The sequence below is a fragment of the Orbicella franksi genome, chromosome 2 (genome assembly GCF_964199315.1).
Source record: "Orbicella franksi chromosome 2, jaOrbFran1.1, whole genome shotgun sequence".
Classification (NCBI taxonomy): domain Eukaryota; kingdom Metazoa; phylum Cnidaria; class Anthozoa; order Scleractinia; family Merulinidae; genus Orbicella; species Orbicella franksi.
Genome location: NC_138146.1, coordinates 25,412,727 through 25,427,606, shown reverse-complemented (window position 1 = coordinate 25,427,606; position 14,880 = coordinate 25,412,727). Strand labels below are relative to the sequence as shown.

General features: G+C 38.1%; 2 protein-coding genes and 1 pseudogene across 2 annotated transcripts; all 3 read left to right on the top strand.

Annotated features, from left to right (window-relative positions):
• Positions 1 to 1,144, top strand: LOC145469191 (octopamine receptor beta-2R-like). Its single transcript, XM_081452888.1, has one exon. The coding sequence runs from the start codon at positions 96 to 98 to the stop codon at positions 981 to 983; it is 888 nt and encodes a 295-aa protein (XP_081309014.1). The 5' UTR covers positions 1 to 95; the 3' UTR covers positions 984 to 1,144.
• A 3,048-nt stretch (positions 1,145 to 4,192) lies between these two features.
• On the top strand, positions 4,193 to 7,016 carry LOC145469181 (octopamine receptor beta-2R-like; annotated as a pseudogene).
• Positions 7,017 to 9,033: 2,017 nt separating this feature from the next.
• On the top strand, positions 9,034 to 10,868 carry LOC145469170 (octopamine receptor beta-2R-like). Its single transcript, XM_081452875.1, has one exon. The coding sequence runs from the start codon at positions 9,817 to 9,819 to the stop codon at positions 10,729 to 10,731; it is 915 nt and encodes a 304-aa protein (XP_081309001.1). The 5' UTR covers positions 9,034 to 9,816; the 3' UTR covers positions 10,732 to 10,868.
• Positions 10,869 to 14,880: the final 4,012 nt, after the last annotated feature.

The window sequence follows — 14,880 nt, the reverse complement described above, 5'->3', positions numbered from 1 at the left end:
ACGACTTCCTATGTGTTCTCCTAAGAGATCCAATTTTAACAAAGTATTTTAGAATTTCCCTCTCACTTCAAGCAATTGTCGGCTGTTAATTCGAAATGGAAGCCTGGTTTTGGATTCTTGCCTGGTCTCTTTGTGTCCTGACGATATTTGGAAATGGATTTATCATCTTTCTTGTGTGCAGCAAACGACACCTTCGCACCAAAACCAACGCATTTGTCGTTTCACTCGCAGTGGCAGATTTTTTCGTCGGGATGAGCGTTGTTCCTTCACTTTTCTTCTGCGAGATGGCAACTGGCTGCAGCTCTGACGGTTGGTCAGCTTGGGTTCACATGTTAAGATGGCTGTTTGAGCATGCTTCTATGACGAACTTGTGTAGTTTAGTATTGGATCGCTACATTGCAGTTGTGAAACCCTTAAAATACTTGACTTTCATGAAGCACCACCGCGTGGTTCAAATGATTTCCTTATCTTGGACAATTTCTGGTGTTATAATCTGCGTACATGCACTGAATTTACTTTTTTACAAAGAAATAATCTTTGATCACATCGTCGTCTGGATAGTTGTGATATTTCTACAGTTTCTTCCATGTTTTATTTTAATCTTTTGCTTTGCCTCCATGCTGTGTGTTGTTTGCAAGCACGATAGAGCTGCCCGCTCGTTAACAAAACAATTACGTTTTAATCATCACGTTTTCATTAAAAATCAGGAGAAGTCTGCAATTATATTGATGGCGATTGTTATTGGCCTTTTTCTCCTGTGTTATGGAGTATTTTTACGTTGTAGCTTTTTAGTGCTTTTAAAAAACCGCACAAGATGTAATGATGTGGAATATAAAATACCTATTCTGGTTTTAAACTCTGCCGTCAACCCTTTAGCTTACGCTTTATTCAAGAGGGACATAAAAAATGAGATTAGGAGATGTTTTTCATGCTTTGCCGTCGTAAAAAAACGGAAACACAATCAAACCTTTACAGGAGAATAACTGTTTTAAACTAGAAAATTACACTTAGCTAGAATTGTTTTTGAATATAAGCAGTTCCTATTTAGCAGAAAGGTAACTGGAATTGTAGATAAGATATTTGACTTGATTGATTGATAACAGCCCGCCGTGGTTTGAAGGCAGCTGTCAGTGAAGAGAAATAACCCCCCCCCCCCTCCCAAAGCTATAAATAGGCTTATGCGTATATTTGCTCCTCTGTATATCCTTATCGTAAATTAGTTGCGCACTTTACTTGGAATTGTTAACTTATTGTAATCTACAGGAAATGTCATAAGATAACTACGTATGAATCTTAAATGTAGAATAATGACAAATTCAAAGATGAAAGGAACTGTTCTTTAAGCCTTAAGATCACTTATTGGTCAGTATTTCGTTTAATATCGATAATTTATTCATATTACCTGTTTTCAGATGCGAAGTAGCTGATTTCCAATTAATCGACAGTTAACACCGTTATTTACCTATATCTTGAGCAATTTCCTTTACCGTATCTTGAACGGAGATCTTAACGTTTAGCAATGTTGGTATTGATAAGACTTGTCTATTTTGCTGTAAATCTTAAAGTTCACCTGCCATTATTATCGCACCGTGATCATATATAAGCAGGCACGCACTGTACAATATTTGAGTTACCTTCGACCTATGTACTACGAGATTCAATCAACAATAAAGAAGACAAGAGAGTTCTAGATCTGTGAGAGTCCTTAATGATTTACCGTCCGGCTGAGGAGTGACAAGGACCCTGTACCTTTGGCATTGAGTAAGGAGGTGCCGTGTAGCAAGCCTGTGCTCTTCCGAGCTTTCCCCAAGACAAGTCCGTCCGCCGTTATCCCTGTATTCCAAAGCACCCACGCTGATAGCCCATATCCGTCCCTAACCGCGCAGTTCCGCACGGAAAACCTTTGTTACACAGCCGTCCTAAACGGGGCGGGAGTTGTAATACGGTCTCTGTTTAACTATAATAAAATACAAGAGCTCTGTTCAGTTGATTGATCGGTTGTGTGTAAGAAAACATCTCTTGTTTGTTCGGCGCAATTTTAACCAATCTTATGAGTAACCACACGGGAATTACGTGCGCAGCATCAGCTGTAGACCGTATGTAGGCCGCAGCATCTATTGTAGGCCGGTGTGGTTTTTTGAAGGCAACCGTCCTAAGAGGGAGTTGTAATACAGTTGCAATAAAAAGAAAAATAAATACTTGTTCAACTACAATTAAACATAAGAGCTGGATCGGATGTGTGCAAGAGAACATCTCGATCCTTTCTGGTCGCTACAATTTCAGACAATCGTATGAGTAACCACTCGGAAATTATTTTGCTGAAAGGTTCGTTGCCATATACCTCTTTTCTGCATTCTTATTTTTTAATTTCTTGCCAAATGATCTTTGACCGAAAATTAAACCGGTAATAACTTTGAACACGTTTGCCGAACGTTATATAGGTATGTTTTATTTGTACGTAAAACGGTTGCTCCGATCTGTACCATGCAATACTATCAGTCATTTTTTTGTCGTCATTTTTAGACGAAGATCGCAGAAAATTGCCATGTCGGCTTTTGCTAAAGTGCTCCTAACCCCAGAAATTTATTTTCGCTAAAACGAATCCACTTGTTATTCAAAGCATTTTGGGTGAAAAAAGTTTTGAATTTGGTTGAACCATCGATTTTTTATGCCCTTTCAAAGTCGCGCTTTAAGTGTTGGGCGACCGCGATCCAGGAATCAAACACAATGGCGCCTCAGTCAGCTCTCTGTATTTGCTCGAGAAAATGGAAAACAAAACTAATCGTTCCAATATATTTTGGGACTAAAACGTCCAAGTTTTGTTTCAGAATCATTTCTTTTTCGTCATTAGAGTCAGAAGTTTCGATTTGGAAGACTCCGAAATAAACTTCGATCGAGCACGTTCGACAACTGCGAACTCAGCACTGCTTAGAGCTTTGAGAGCAATTTGCTATATTTCAAGCGACGACGGGGAAGACTTCTCTGCGGACGAGCTGCTTGTATCTTAGGAGTGGAAAGCTAAATACGAGGTGGAGGAGCAGGCAAACGAAAAGCAGGAAAGAAAACTCAAGGACTGCTTTGGATGGTAATTTCGTCAACTAAACACAAGATTCCCAGCCGCGTTTATAGCCCGTTTACATTTGTCCTGAGCGAGAATGTATTTTGTCAAGGTATGGTTGTTCTATTAAATCCAGTTTGTGTTTTACTTTCTGGAATGCTTTATGTTTATAAGAGCGACGTAAGTTTTGAAGTTTTCGAGACTTGGTGACCTCCAAAACACTGGCTTCGATAGATTAAAAACAGTGAAAATCGTAGAATTGTTTGCACCTGTATTTTTGAAGCTGCGGGAAGCAAGGCAGAAGGAAACATTTCATACAGTTACCGATTTCACATTGTCACACGTTTAAGTCGTAACTCCAAATAACCAATGTAAATTTTTCTCAAAGTTTGCAGTGAAATTCGTGGGATAAGCGAAAAGGATGTGATCCCTAAGCGGTCCGCAGATAATGTTACGCCGTCATATTTTTTACAATAACTGTCTAATTTCTCGCGTGCTGATTGGCTCACTTTTATCATCAATAAGAGTACAGACGGATAAAATTTTAATTTATGCAAGCTTTCAAGTTCAAATTTCAGCTGTCAACCTGTCAACTTTTTAACCAATGAGATTTTATGGACTTATTTAAGTAGCCAATCAAAAAGCGAGAAAAGCTATTGACAATGTTCGCGTCATTTTGAATAAAATTTACTTATCTTTGTTTACGGCAAGTTTACGCGTCTTTTCCCCTCATTTATTCCCGGCATTTGACCAGTTTGGAGTCTTGTTATTGTAAAACACACATTGACATTAGTTTTTATGCGTCTGTCCTCTTATTGATGATAAATTTCGTCATAACATTGTCAAAGTTTATCGCGGAACCACTCGCCTGCGGCTTGTGGTTCCACGGCCACTTTGACAATGTTATGCCACAATTTATCATCAATAAGAGGACACACGCATAAGAAACTGACGTCAATTTGTTAATTCGACGCACAGATTGTTTGTCGCACTGCTGATTTCCAAAACTTCGAAAAACTTTGTGAGTCTAACAGTTTGTTATCATGTAATTCTAAAGGATTAATCTTCGACTTTTATCTAAATCGAAAGAGAAATAAGTGCTGGTTGGCGTACAGCTGCGACCTATTTACACATCAGTATATTGGTCGTAACGCTTCTTGATTGATCACACAACTTTGCCAACTCTGCGCACTTTTCGAATGTGTATTGCACCATCCTGAGGGAAATGAAAGGAGGTGAGAATTGTATGAGTTATTGACCAAGTGTGAGGTCAAGATGGCTGGATATTGGTCAAGTTCTTTTTTTGCGAGGTTATGGACCGAGACGGAGTCGAGGTCCATAAGCTCGCAAAAAAAGAACGAGGCCAATATCCAGCCATCTTGACCGAACAACCTTGGTCAATAAAGGATTTATTATATGGCTTTCGGGCAAATTTTTCTTGCGGGACACGGCGGGTAGTCCCAAGCGGGTAAGAGAGCTCCATCTTGCTCGCTCGGGTAGCCAATCATAGTGCAGGACGACCAGGATTTATCTGCACATTTAATAAGCGTGTAGGTTTTGTCTTAAATTTCACGTTTACCAGCCTGAATAAAGATTTTCTCCGGAATTCAGAAAATAACATGCATTCGTTGAAATCGTCATGGATACGTAGATGCTAGGCTTTTTAGCATATCTGGATATTTTAACGTTATGATTAGCAGATGTGTAAACATCTATACAAGTATTTCTGAGTAGGTTTCAATTTCTGTATATGTCTATCTATTTATCTTATTTTTTCAGAACAAAATTTCTTATCACTGAGATGATACAAGTCAGTGTGTATGAAAACCTCACTTTCAGTACGTTTTTAAAACTACAACTCACTACTGACATTTTTCCCGTTGTTTTACCTCAGTTTTTAGTTAAAAATAAACAACCCTTATTGCTTTTAGCAATATAGGTTTAATTTGTTTGCATATGTTAAGAGTGTTTTAACGAGAAAACTGATTGAACGAACCAGATGTTTCTTAATTAATACTTTATTGTGCTCGGAGTATGCAGTTTATACATAATACCTTTTACCACTTTATTGATGATCAAATGAATAAATAGAAAAAAAAATTTAAAGTGGAGAATGGAAAAACCATTTCTGTTTTCCGTTTAGTGTCTTTGCCAAAGGAGACATCTGACATGATCCAGCCAGACCTAGCCAAAACAAACAAAAAGCCATTAACCGTTCTGTTAGCTAATAACTTCACTGTTCATTTGCAAACAGGTATATTAGAAAGTAAAGCTAGATATATATGAAATATGAAATATGGAAAAGCGTGGGAATAAACTGAAAATACAAATTACTTTCAGGATAGTTTATTCCCTCGTTACCGGTGGCTCTCGATATGGTGACAACGTATTTCAAGGAGTATTCTGGCTGATAGAGCTTTTTTGACAACCGCTCCTCTAATAATGACAACTGAAAGGTGATGCGTTCATCATTTTGAATTTTTATTTATTTTAATGATGCAATGCTGACCACATTTTACACACTTTTAGAGGTTTTAGACCTTAAAATCTTCAAGATACCTCATAGATTGAACAGAAACATACAAGAGATCCAATTTTAACACAGTATTTTAGAATTTCCCTCTCACTTCAAGCAATTGTCGGCTGTTAATTCGAAATGGAAGCCTGGTTTTGGATTCTTGCCTGGTCTCTTTGTGTCCTGACGATATTTGGAAATGGATTTATCATCTTCCTTGTGGGCAGCAAACGACACCTTCGCACCAAAACCAACGCATTTGTCGTTTCACTCGCAGTGGCAGATTTTCTCGTCGGGATGAGCGTTGTTCCTTCACTTTTCTTCTGCGAGATGGCAACTGGCTGCAGCTCTGAAGGTTGGTCAGCTTGGGTTCACATGCTAAGATGGCTGTTTGAGCATGCTTCTATGACGAACTTGTGTAGTTTAGTATTGGATCGCTACATTGCAGTTGTGAAACCCTTAAAATACTTGACTTTTATGAAGCACCAACGCGTGGTTCAAATGATTTCCTTATCTTGGACAATTTCTGGTGTTATAATCTGCGTACATGCACTGAATTTTCTTTTTTACAAAGAAATAATCTTTGATCACATCGTCGTCTGGATAGTTGTGATATTTCTACAGTTTCTTCCATGTTTTATTTTAATCTTTTGCTTTGCATCCATGCTGTATGTTGTTTGCAAGCCGATAGAGCTGCCCGCTCGTTAACAAAACAATTACGTTTTAATCATCACGTTTTGATTAAAAATCAGGAGAAGTCTGCAATTATATTGATGGCGATTGTTATTGGCCTTTTTCTCCTGTGTTATGGAGTATTTTTACGTTGCAGCTTTTTAGTGCTTTTAAAAAACCGCACAAGATGTAATGATGTGGAATATAAAATACCTATTCTGGTTTTAAACTCTGCCGTCAACCCTTTAGCTTACGCTTTATTCAAGAGGGACATAAAAAATGAGATTAAAAAACGTTTTCCATGCTTTGCCGTCGTAGAAACCAGAAACAGAATCGAACCTCTAGATCAGGAAAATTGCTTTAATCTAGAAAGACAGACTTAGCAAGACAAGCTTTTTGAATGAGCAGTTGTTATTTACCAGAAATGGGACAGGAATTGTAGATAAAATATTCGATTTGATTGCGTGTTTATTATAGGTCGGTGTGGTTCTTTGAGAGCATTACAGTCTCAATAAAAGTGGAAATAAATGCTTGTTCAATCACGATTTCAAAGAAGAGCTTTGCTCAGTTGGTTGAGCGGTTGTGTGCAAGAGAACATCTCCTGTTTGTTCGCTGCAATTGTAAGTCAACCAATCTTATAACTAACTATTCCGAAATTAGGTGCGCAATATGTTTTAAGGGTCTTCTGCTGGAAGGTTCGTCGCCATGAATTTTTTTTCTCTGCGTTCGTTTTGTAATTTGTTGCCAAACGATTTTTGACCGAAAATTAAACCGGTAGTAACAAGTTTGCCGTACGTTTATATAGGTTAGACTACGAGTAATCCCTCTTTCGCTTAGTCCGTCGAGCGAGACCGTAAATAAACCGCGAGGGGAAAATGGCGGCGTTCGCGCGGCCATTTTTTAATTTCTCGCGGTTTGCTCTCGCGTCACGCACGATGGGCTAAGCGAAAGAGGGACTACTCGTAGTCTATATAGGTATGTTCGTAGTTATTTTTTATCTTTATTCCTTTAGACGAAGATCGCGGGAAATTGCAATGTCGGATTTTGTTAAAATTCAAAGTAAAACACTTGCTTGGTTTAAAGCTAGTTTATAGCTTCAACTGCGGCCAGCTGCGCTGACTACCTGAATTATTTGCATATTTAATAAACGTGTAGGTTTTGTGTTTTTATACCAATATTCTTAAATTTCGTGTTGAACGTGAATTAATTCAGCTGATTACTTAGGACTGAATTTAGTTTCAAGATTTTTCAAGTTTCTCAGATATCTAAGTTCTTTTGACTATAGTTCTCCATTGTTTATCATCCATTTTTCTCTATTGGTATATATGGAAGTTAAAAATGACGTTTAATTTATGGCAAACGGTGTGAATTTCAAATTGTCATTGACGATTGTTTCTAGTTATTAGAGTTAACTGCCAGCTGCACTTCTTTGGGTTTGTGTCTTCATTGTTTCCGGACCGAGTTTGTTTGAGAACGGCTTCTGCATTGTCTTCTTTCCTCAATGATTAGTTTCGTAGTTTAATAACATCGTTTTCAATGTCATTTTCACACCAGAAGACGGACAAGTCGTCCCACGTTTTGTTCGTCTATTGTGAATTCTAGACGAACGAATCAGCTTCCGCTGGTCATCGCAAATTCATATCTGGACGGATAAACAGAGGATTTTGGAAGTCAATGGCCTGGCACTAACAGGCTTGGTTACCTTTCCACCCGCCATTTTGATTTTCACCAAACCATCACTCCATTTGCTAGTTCCATTCCCCTTGCAGGGAAGTGGAGAGTACAATGATGATGATGATGATGATGATGATGATGAAGCTCCCGCACAGTAACCGAGATGCTACCATTTGTTTTGGACTCGTTCATCTAGGCGAAATCCACCTCGAAAAATCGTCTTAACTGGCGGTGAAATCGACGGACAAATTAAGACGACTTTTAATATCTATAGGCTATTTCAAACTCTCGCTAGTTCGAGCTACTTTTCGCTTCCCTTGAAAGTAGAAAATTGCTGGGTTCAACTGTATTATACCATTAGCCTCAACATTATTATGCTCTCAGCTTACTCTGCAAGATAAGATCTTTGCTTTTTTTGCCATGACGTCATTTGGCGACACTACTGGCATCTTAAATCAACCAACCTGAATTCTACAATATTTTCCGGAAATCAGAAAATACCTGATGACATACGTTGATCGAACGATTCAAAATGACATCGGCATGGGAAATGAAGCAATTCTGCAATGCTGCTCGAGAAAAATTTAAAAAAAAAAGGTATTTCGTTTGATCTGCAAGTCAAATTTAGGCTGTTGTGGCACTGTAAAAGACTCGGAGAAAACATTGGCCCATGAAAATCCCTGTGAAGGACGGATTCACGGCTACTGAAAGTTTTCGATCACAGAGTAAATTCCCTATATACGCTGAACGATTATTTATTTTCTTTAGTCTGCGGGGAAAATGAAACAGACGTTTTGGGCAGGTTATTTCCGCCAGTGTGGGTCCAGTGAGATAAACACGCCTGATATATTATTTTTGTTTCTGTCTACTGTGGTTAAAGTTCCATAAATCCCACTTCCTAATATGTAATGTTAGCTAAGTTAACTTTATTCTTAATCTTTGTCTAGTCGAATTTATTAACAGCCATGAAACATGTCATTTAAACAGTGGTGTTGAAATCGTCGTGTACGCGTAGGCGCTAGGCTTTTTAGCCTATCTGGATATTTTAACGCTAAGATAAGCAGACTCGTCAATATATACAAATATTTATGAGTAGTTTTCAATTTAGGTTCACGTCTATCTATTTTATTTTAGTTTTTATTTTTGTTTTTGTTTTTTTTTTTTTTGTCGCTTTCTTGAATCGGTTTTTTTTAAATAAAAATTCTCACCACTGAGATGTTACAAGTCTCAGGTTTAGTATCTTTTTTAAAACACCTCATTACTGACTTTTGTTGTGTTGTTTTCGTTCAGTTTTTAGTTTAACATAAACTTCCGTTTTTGCTTTTAGCAATACGGAATTAATTTTTTTGTATATGTTAAAAGTGTTTTAACACGAAAGCTGACAGAACGAACCAGATTGTTTTCTAATACATTGTGGTGTTCGGAATGTGCGATTTATGCATATAACTTTTACCACTTTATTGATGATCAAGTGAATAAATAGAAAAAAACATATTAAAGTGGAGAATGGAAAAACCGTTTCTGTTTTCCGTTTAGTGTCTTTGCCAAAGGAGACATCTAATATGATCTAGCCAGACCTAGCCAAAACAAACAAAAAGCCATTAACCGTCCCGTTATTCAATAACTCTACTGTTTAAAATCTACAAACAGGTATATTAGGAAATAAGCTAGATATGAATATTATCGAAGAGCGGAACCTTAATTTCATTTAGCTTTCACTGAGGATCATGGTATGCGCATGTTTCTCTTGGGAATACCGTGAGAATAAACAGGCAATACAAATATTACTGCCAGGACAGTTTATTCTCTTGTTATCGGTCGCACTCGACATCGTGGCAACGGATAAAGTGTGTTCTGATGAAGTGTTTTTGTCAGTCGCATAGATTGAAAAAAAAACATGGAAGCCTGGTTTTGGATTCTTGGCTGGTCTCTTTGTGTCCTGACGATATTTGGAAATGGATTTATCATCTTCCTTGTGGGCAGCAAACGACACCTTCGCACCAAAACCAACGCATTTGTCTTTTCACTCGCAGTGGCAGATTTTTTCGTCGGGATGAGCGTTGTTCCTTCACTTTTCTTCTGCGAGATGGCAACTGGCTGCAGCTCTGAAGGTTGGTCAGCTTGGGTTCACATGTTAAGATGGCTGTTTGAGCATGCTTCTATGACGAACTTGTGCAGTTTAGTACTGGATCGCTACATTGCAGTTGTGAAACCCTTAAAATACTTGTCTTTTATGAAGCGCCACCGCGTGGTTCAAATGATTTCCTTATCTTGGACAATTTCTGTTGTTATAATCTTCCTATATGCAATGAATTTTCTTTTTTACAAAGAAATAATCTTTGATCACATCGTCGTCTGGATAGTTGTGATATTTCTACAGTTTCTTCCATGTTTTATTTTAATCTTTTGCTTTGCATCCATGTTGTATGTTGTTTGCAAGCACGATAGAGCTGCCCGCTCGTTAGCAAAACAATTACGTTTTAATCATCACGTTTTCATTAAAAATCAGGAGAAGTCTGCAGTTATATTGATGGCGATTGTTGTTGGCCTGTTTCTCCTGTGTTATGGAGTATTTTTACGTTGCAGCTTTCTAGTGCTGTTTAAAAACCGCACAAGATGTAATGATGTGGAATATAAAATACCTATTCTGGTTTTAAACTCTGCCGTCAACCCTTTAGCTTACGCTTTATTCAAGAGGGACATAAAAAATGAGATTAGGAGATGTTTTTCATGCTTTGCCGTCGTAAAAACCAGAAACACAATCAAACCTTTACAGGAGAATAACTGTTTTAAACTAGAAAATTACACTTAGCTAGACTTGTTTTTGAATATAAGCAGTTGCTATTTAGCAGAAAGGTAACTGAAATTGTAGATAGGATATTTGACTTGATTGATTGATCACAGCCCGCCGTGGTTTGAACGCAGCTGTCTCAGAAGAGAAATACCTCCCCCTCCTCCCCCCCCCCCCCTCCAAAAAAAACTATAAGTAGGTTTAAGCGTATATTTGCTCGTCTGTATATACTAATCGTATAAATTAGTTCCGTACTTTACTTGGAATTGTGAACTTGTTGTAATCTACTGGAAAAGTCATAAGATAACTATGTATGAATCTTAAATGTAGAATAATGACAAATTCAAAGATGAAAGGAACTTCTCTTTAGGCCTTAAGATCACTTATTGTCCAGTATTTCGTTTAATATCGATAATTTATTCGTATTACCTGTTCTCAGATGCAAAGTAACTGATTTACAATTAATCGGCAATTAACACCATTATTTACCTATATCTTGAGCAATTTCCTCGAACTTATCTTGAACGGAAGACCTTAACGTTTAGCAATTTCCTGTACGGATGTTGGTATTGATAAGACCTAACTTAGTTGTTTATTTTGCTGTAAACCTTTAAGTTCACCTGCCATTACTATCGCACTGTGAACATATATAAGCAGGCACGTACTGTAAAATATTTGAGTTACTTTCGACCTATGTACTACGAAGTTTAATCTACACTAAAGAAGACAAGAGAGTTCCAGACCTGTGAGAGTCCTTACTGATTTACTGTCCGGCTGACGAGAGACAACGAGTCTCTACCTTTGGCATTGAGTAACGAGTGCCGTGCAGCGAGCCTGTGATCTTCCGAGCTTTCCCCAAGACAAGTCCGTGCGCCGTTATCCCTGTGTTCCACAGCACCCAAGCTGATAGCCCATATCCGTCCCTAAAACCGTGCAGTCCCGCACGGAAAACCTTTCGTTACACAATCGTCCTAAACGGGGCGGGATTTGTTACACGGTCTCTGTTTAACTATAGTGAAAAAGAAGAGCTCTGTTCGGTTTATTGATCGGTTGTGTGTAAGAAAACATCTCCTGTATGTTCGATGCAATTTTAACCAATCTTATGAGTAACCACTCGGGAATTACGTGCGCAACATCTGCTGGAAGTTGCACTTTTATTGTGGGCCGGTGTGGTTTTTTGAAGGTAACCGTCCAAAAAGGGAGTTGTCATACAGTTGCAATAAGAACAAAAAGAAATACTTCGTGTGTTCAACTACTATTACAAATATAAGAGCTTTTCACATTTGGTGGATCGGATGTGTGCAAGGGAACATCTCGATCCTTTCTGGTCGCTACAATTTCGGACAATCGTATGAGTAACCACTCGGGAATTATTTTGCTGGAAGGTTTGTTGCCATATATTTCTTTTCTGCATTCTTATTTTTTAATTTCTCGCCAAACGATCTTTGACCGAAAATTAAACCGGTAGTACCTTTGAACAAGTTTGCCGAACGTTATATAGGTATGTTTTATTTGGATGTAAAACGGTTACTCCGATCTGTACCAATAGATGCAGTATATTTGTATTAAAGAATAAAGATGAAAGATCAGTCATTTTTTTGTCGTCATTTTTAGACGAAGATCGCAGAAAATTGCGATATCGGTTTTTGTTAAAGTGCACCCAACCCCCAAAATTTATTTTCGCTAAAACGAATCCACTTGTTATTCAAAGCATTTTGGGCGAAAAAATATTTGAACTTGGTTGAATCTTCGATTTTCTATGCCCTTTTAAAGTCGCGCTTGAAGTTTTGAGCGACCGCGACCGCAACCGCGACCCAGGAACCAAACACAACGGCGCCTCAGTCAACTCTCTGTATTTGCTCGCTTAAACTAATCGTTCCAATATATTTTGGGACTAAAACGTGAAAGTTTTGTTTCAGAATCATTTCTTTTTCGTCACTAGAGTCAGAATTAAGTTTCGATTCGGAAGACTCCGAAATAAACTTCGATCGAGTACGTTCGACACTGCGAACTCAGCACTGCTTAGAACTTTGAGAGCAATTTGCAATATTTCAAGCGATGACAAAGAAGACTTCTTTGCGGACGAGCTGCTTGTATCTTAGGAATGGAAAGCTGAATACGAAGTGGAGGAGCAGGCCAATGAAAAGCAGGAAAGAAAACTCAAGGACTGCTTTGGATGGTAATTTCGTCACCTAAACACAAGATTCCCACACGTGTTTATATAGCCCGTTTACATTTGTCCTTAGCGAGAGTGTACATTGTCAAGGTATGGTTGTTGTATTAAATGCAGTTTGCGTTTTACTTTCTGGAATGCTTCATGTTTATAAGAGCGACGTAAGTATTGCAGTTTTCGAGACTTGATGACCTCCAGAACACTGGCTTCGATCGATTGAAAACGGTGAAAATCGTAGAATTGTCTGGACCTGTATTTTTGAAGCTGCGGGAAGCAAGGCGGGAGGAAACATTTCATACAATTACCGATTTCACATTGTCACACGTTTTAAGTCGTAACTCCAAATAACCAATGTAAATTTTTCTTAAAGTTTGCAGTGAAATTCGTCGGATAAGCGAAAAGGATGTGTTCCCTAAGCGGTCCGCAGATGTTACGCGGTCATATTTTCGGCATAGAATGTTTGTCGCACTGCTGATTTCCAAACCTTCGAAAAACTTTGTGAGTCTAACAGTTTTGTTATCATGTAATTCTATAGGATTAATCTTCGACTTTTATCTAAATCGAAAGAGAAATAAGTGTTGGTTGGCGGCGTACAGTTGCGCCCTATTTACATATCAGTATATTGGTCGTAACGCTTCTTGATTGATCACACAACTTTGCCGGCTATGTTATGAATACTGTGGGATTGGAAGATATAGGTTGTCGGAAGTATTTCTTCAAATTGCTGGTTGTCTTTAAGTAGAAAATTTTGAAAATAGCATTTGAAAGTCTGCGGAACGAATTCCAGTGGGAGTTCTTCAATGGTTCTCACAAACTCAGTTCGCTTGTTTTGGTTCGACAAAATAAACCATCGTTTACGTCTTTATTGTACCATTGACCGATCATCGCTAGTAAATTGTACAATACTGTATATCTATCTTAAACTCTGGGATATTACTGCAACCGCCGATAGCACTTCTGGAAGGCGTTTCTGCGCACTTTTCGAATGTGTATTGCACCATCCTGAACCGGAAATGAAAGGACGTGAGATATTTAACCTTCCTGGGTAGACGTCACAACAGCCGCTGGACCCATTCTCCTCAAACTCGGTCGCGAAACAAAATGGCGCTGTTTTGGAGCTATTTTTGAGATTTTGTCAGGGCACAGAAAATCGAGGATTTAACCGAATCCAAACATTTTTTCACAGAAGTATTTCAAATAACGAGTAGATTCGTTTTAGCGAAAAAACATTTTGGAGTTAGGAGCACCAACACTTGTTCGGTTTTTAGCTAGGTTTTAGTTTCAACTGCCGGCTGCGCCCACGACCAGGATTTATCTGCATATTTAATAAACGTGTAGGTTTTGTGCTTTTATACGAACAGTCTTAAATTTCACGTTTACCAGCCTGAATAAAGATTTTCTCCGCAATTCAGAAAATAACATGTATCCGTTAAAATCGTCATGGATACGTAGATGCTAGACAGTTTTAGCATATCTGGATATTTTGACGTTATGATTAGCAGATGTGTAAACATCTACTCAGGTATTTCTGAGATGGTTTCAATTCTGTTCATGTCTATCCATTTATGTATCTTACTTTTTTCAGTACAAAAAATTGCTTATCACTGAGATGATACAAGTGTGTATGAAAACCTCACTTTCAGCACGTTTTTAAAACTACAACTCACTACTGACATTTTTCGTGTTGTTTTACTTCAGTTTTTAGTTAAAATAAACAGCCCTTATTGCTTTTAGCAATATGGGTTCAATTTGTTTGCACATGTTAAGAGTGTTTTAACACGAAAACGGACAGACCGAACCAGATGGTTTTTTTTTAATATACTGTCGTGCTCGGAATGTGCGATTTATACATATACCTTCTACCACTTTATTGATGATCAAGTGAATAAATAAAAAAAGTATTAAAGTGGAGAACGGAAAAACCGTTTCTGTTTTTAGTTTAGTGTCTTTGCCAAAGGAGACATTTAACATGATCTTGCCAGACCTAGCCAAAACAA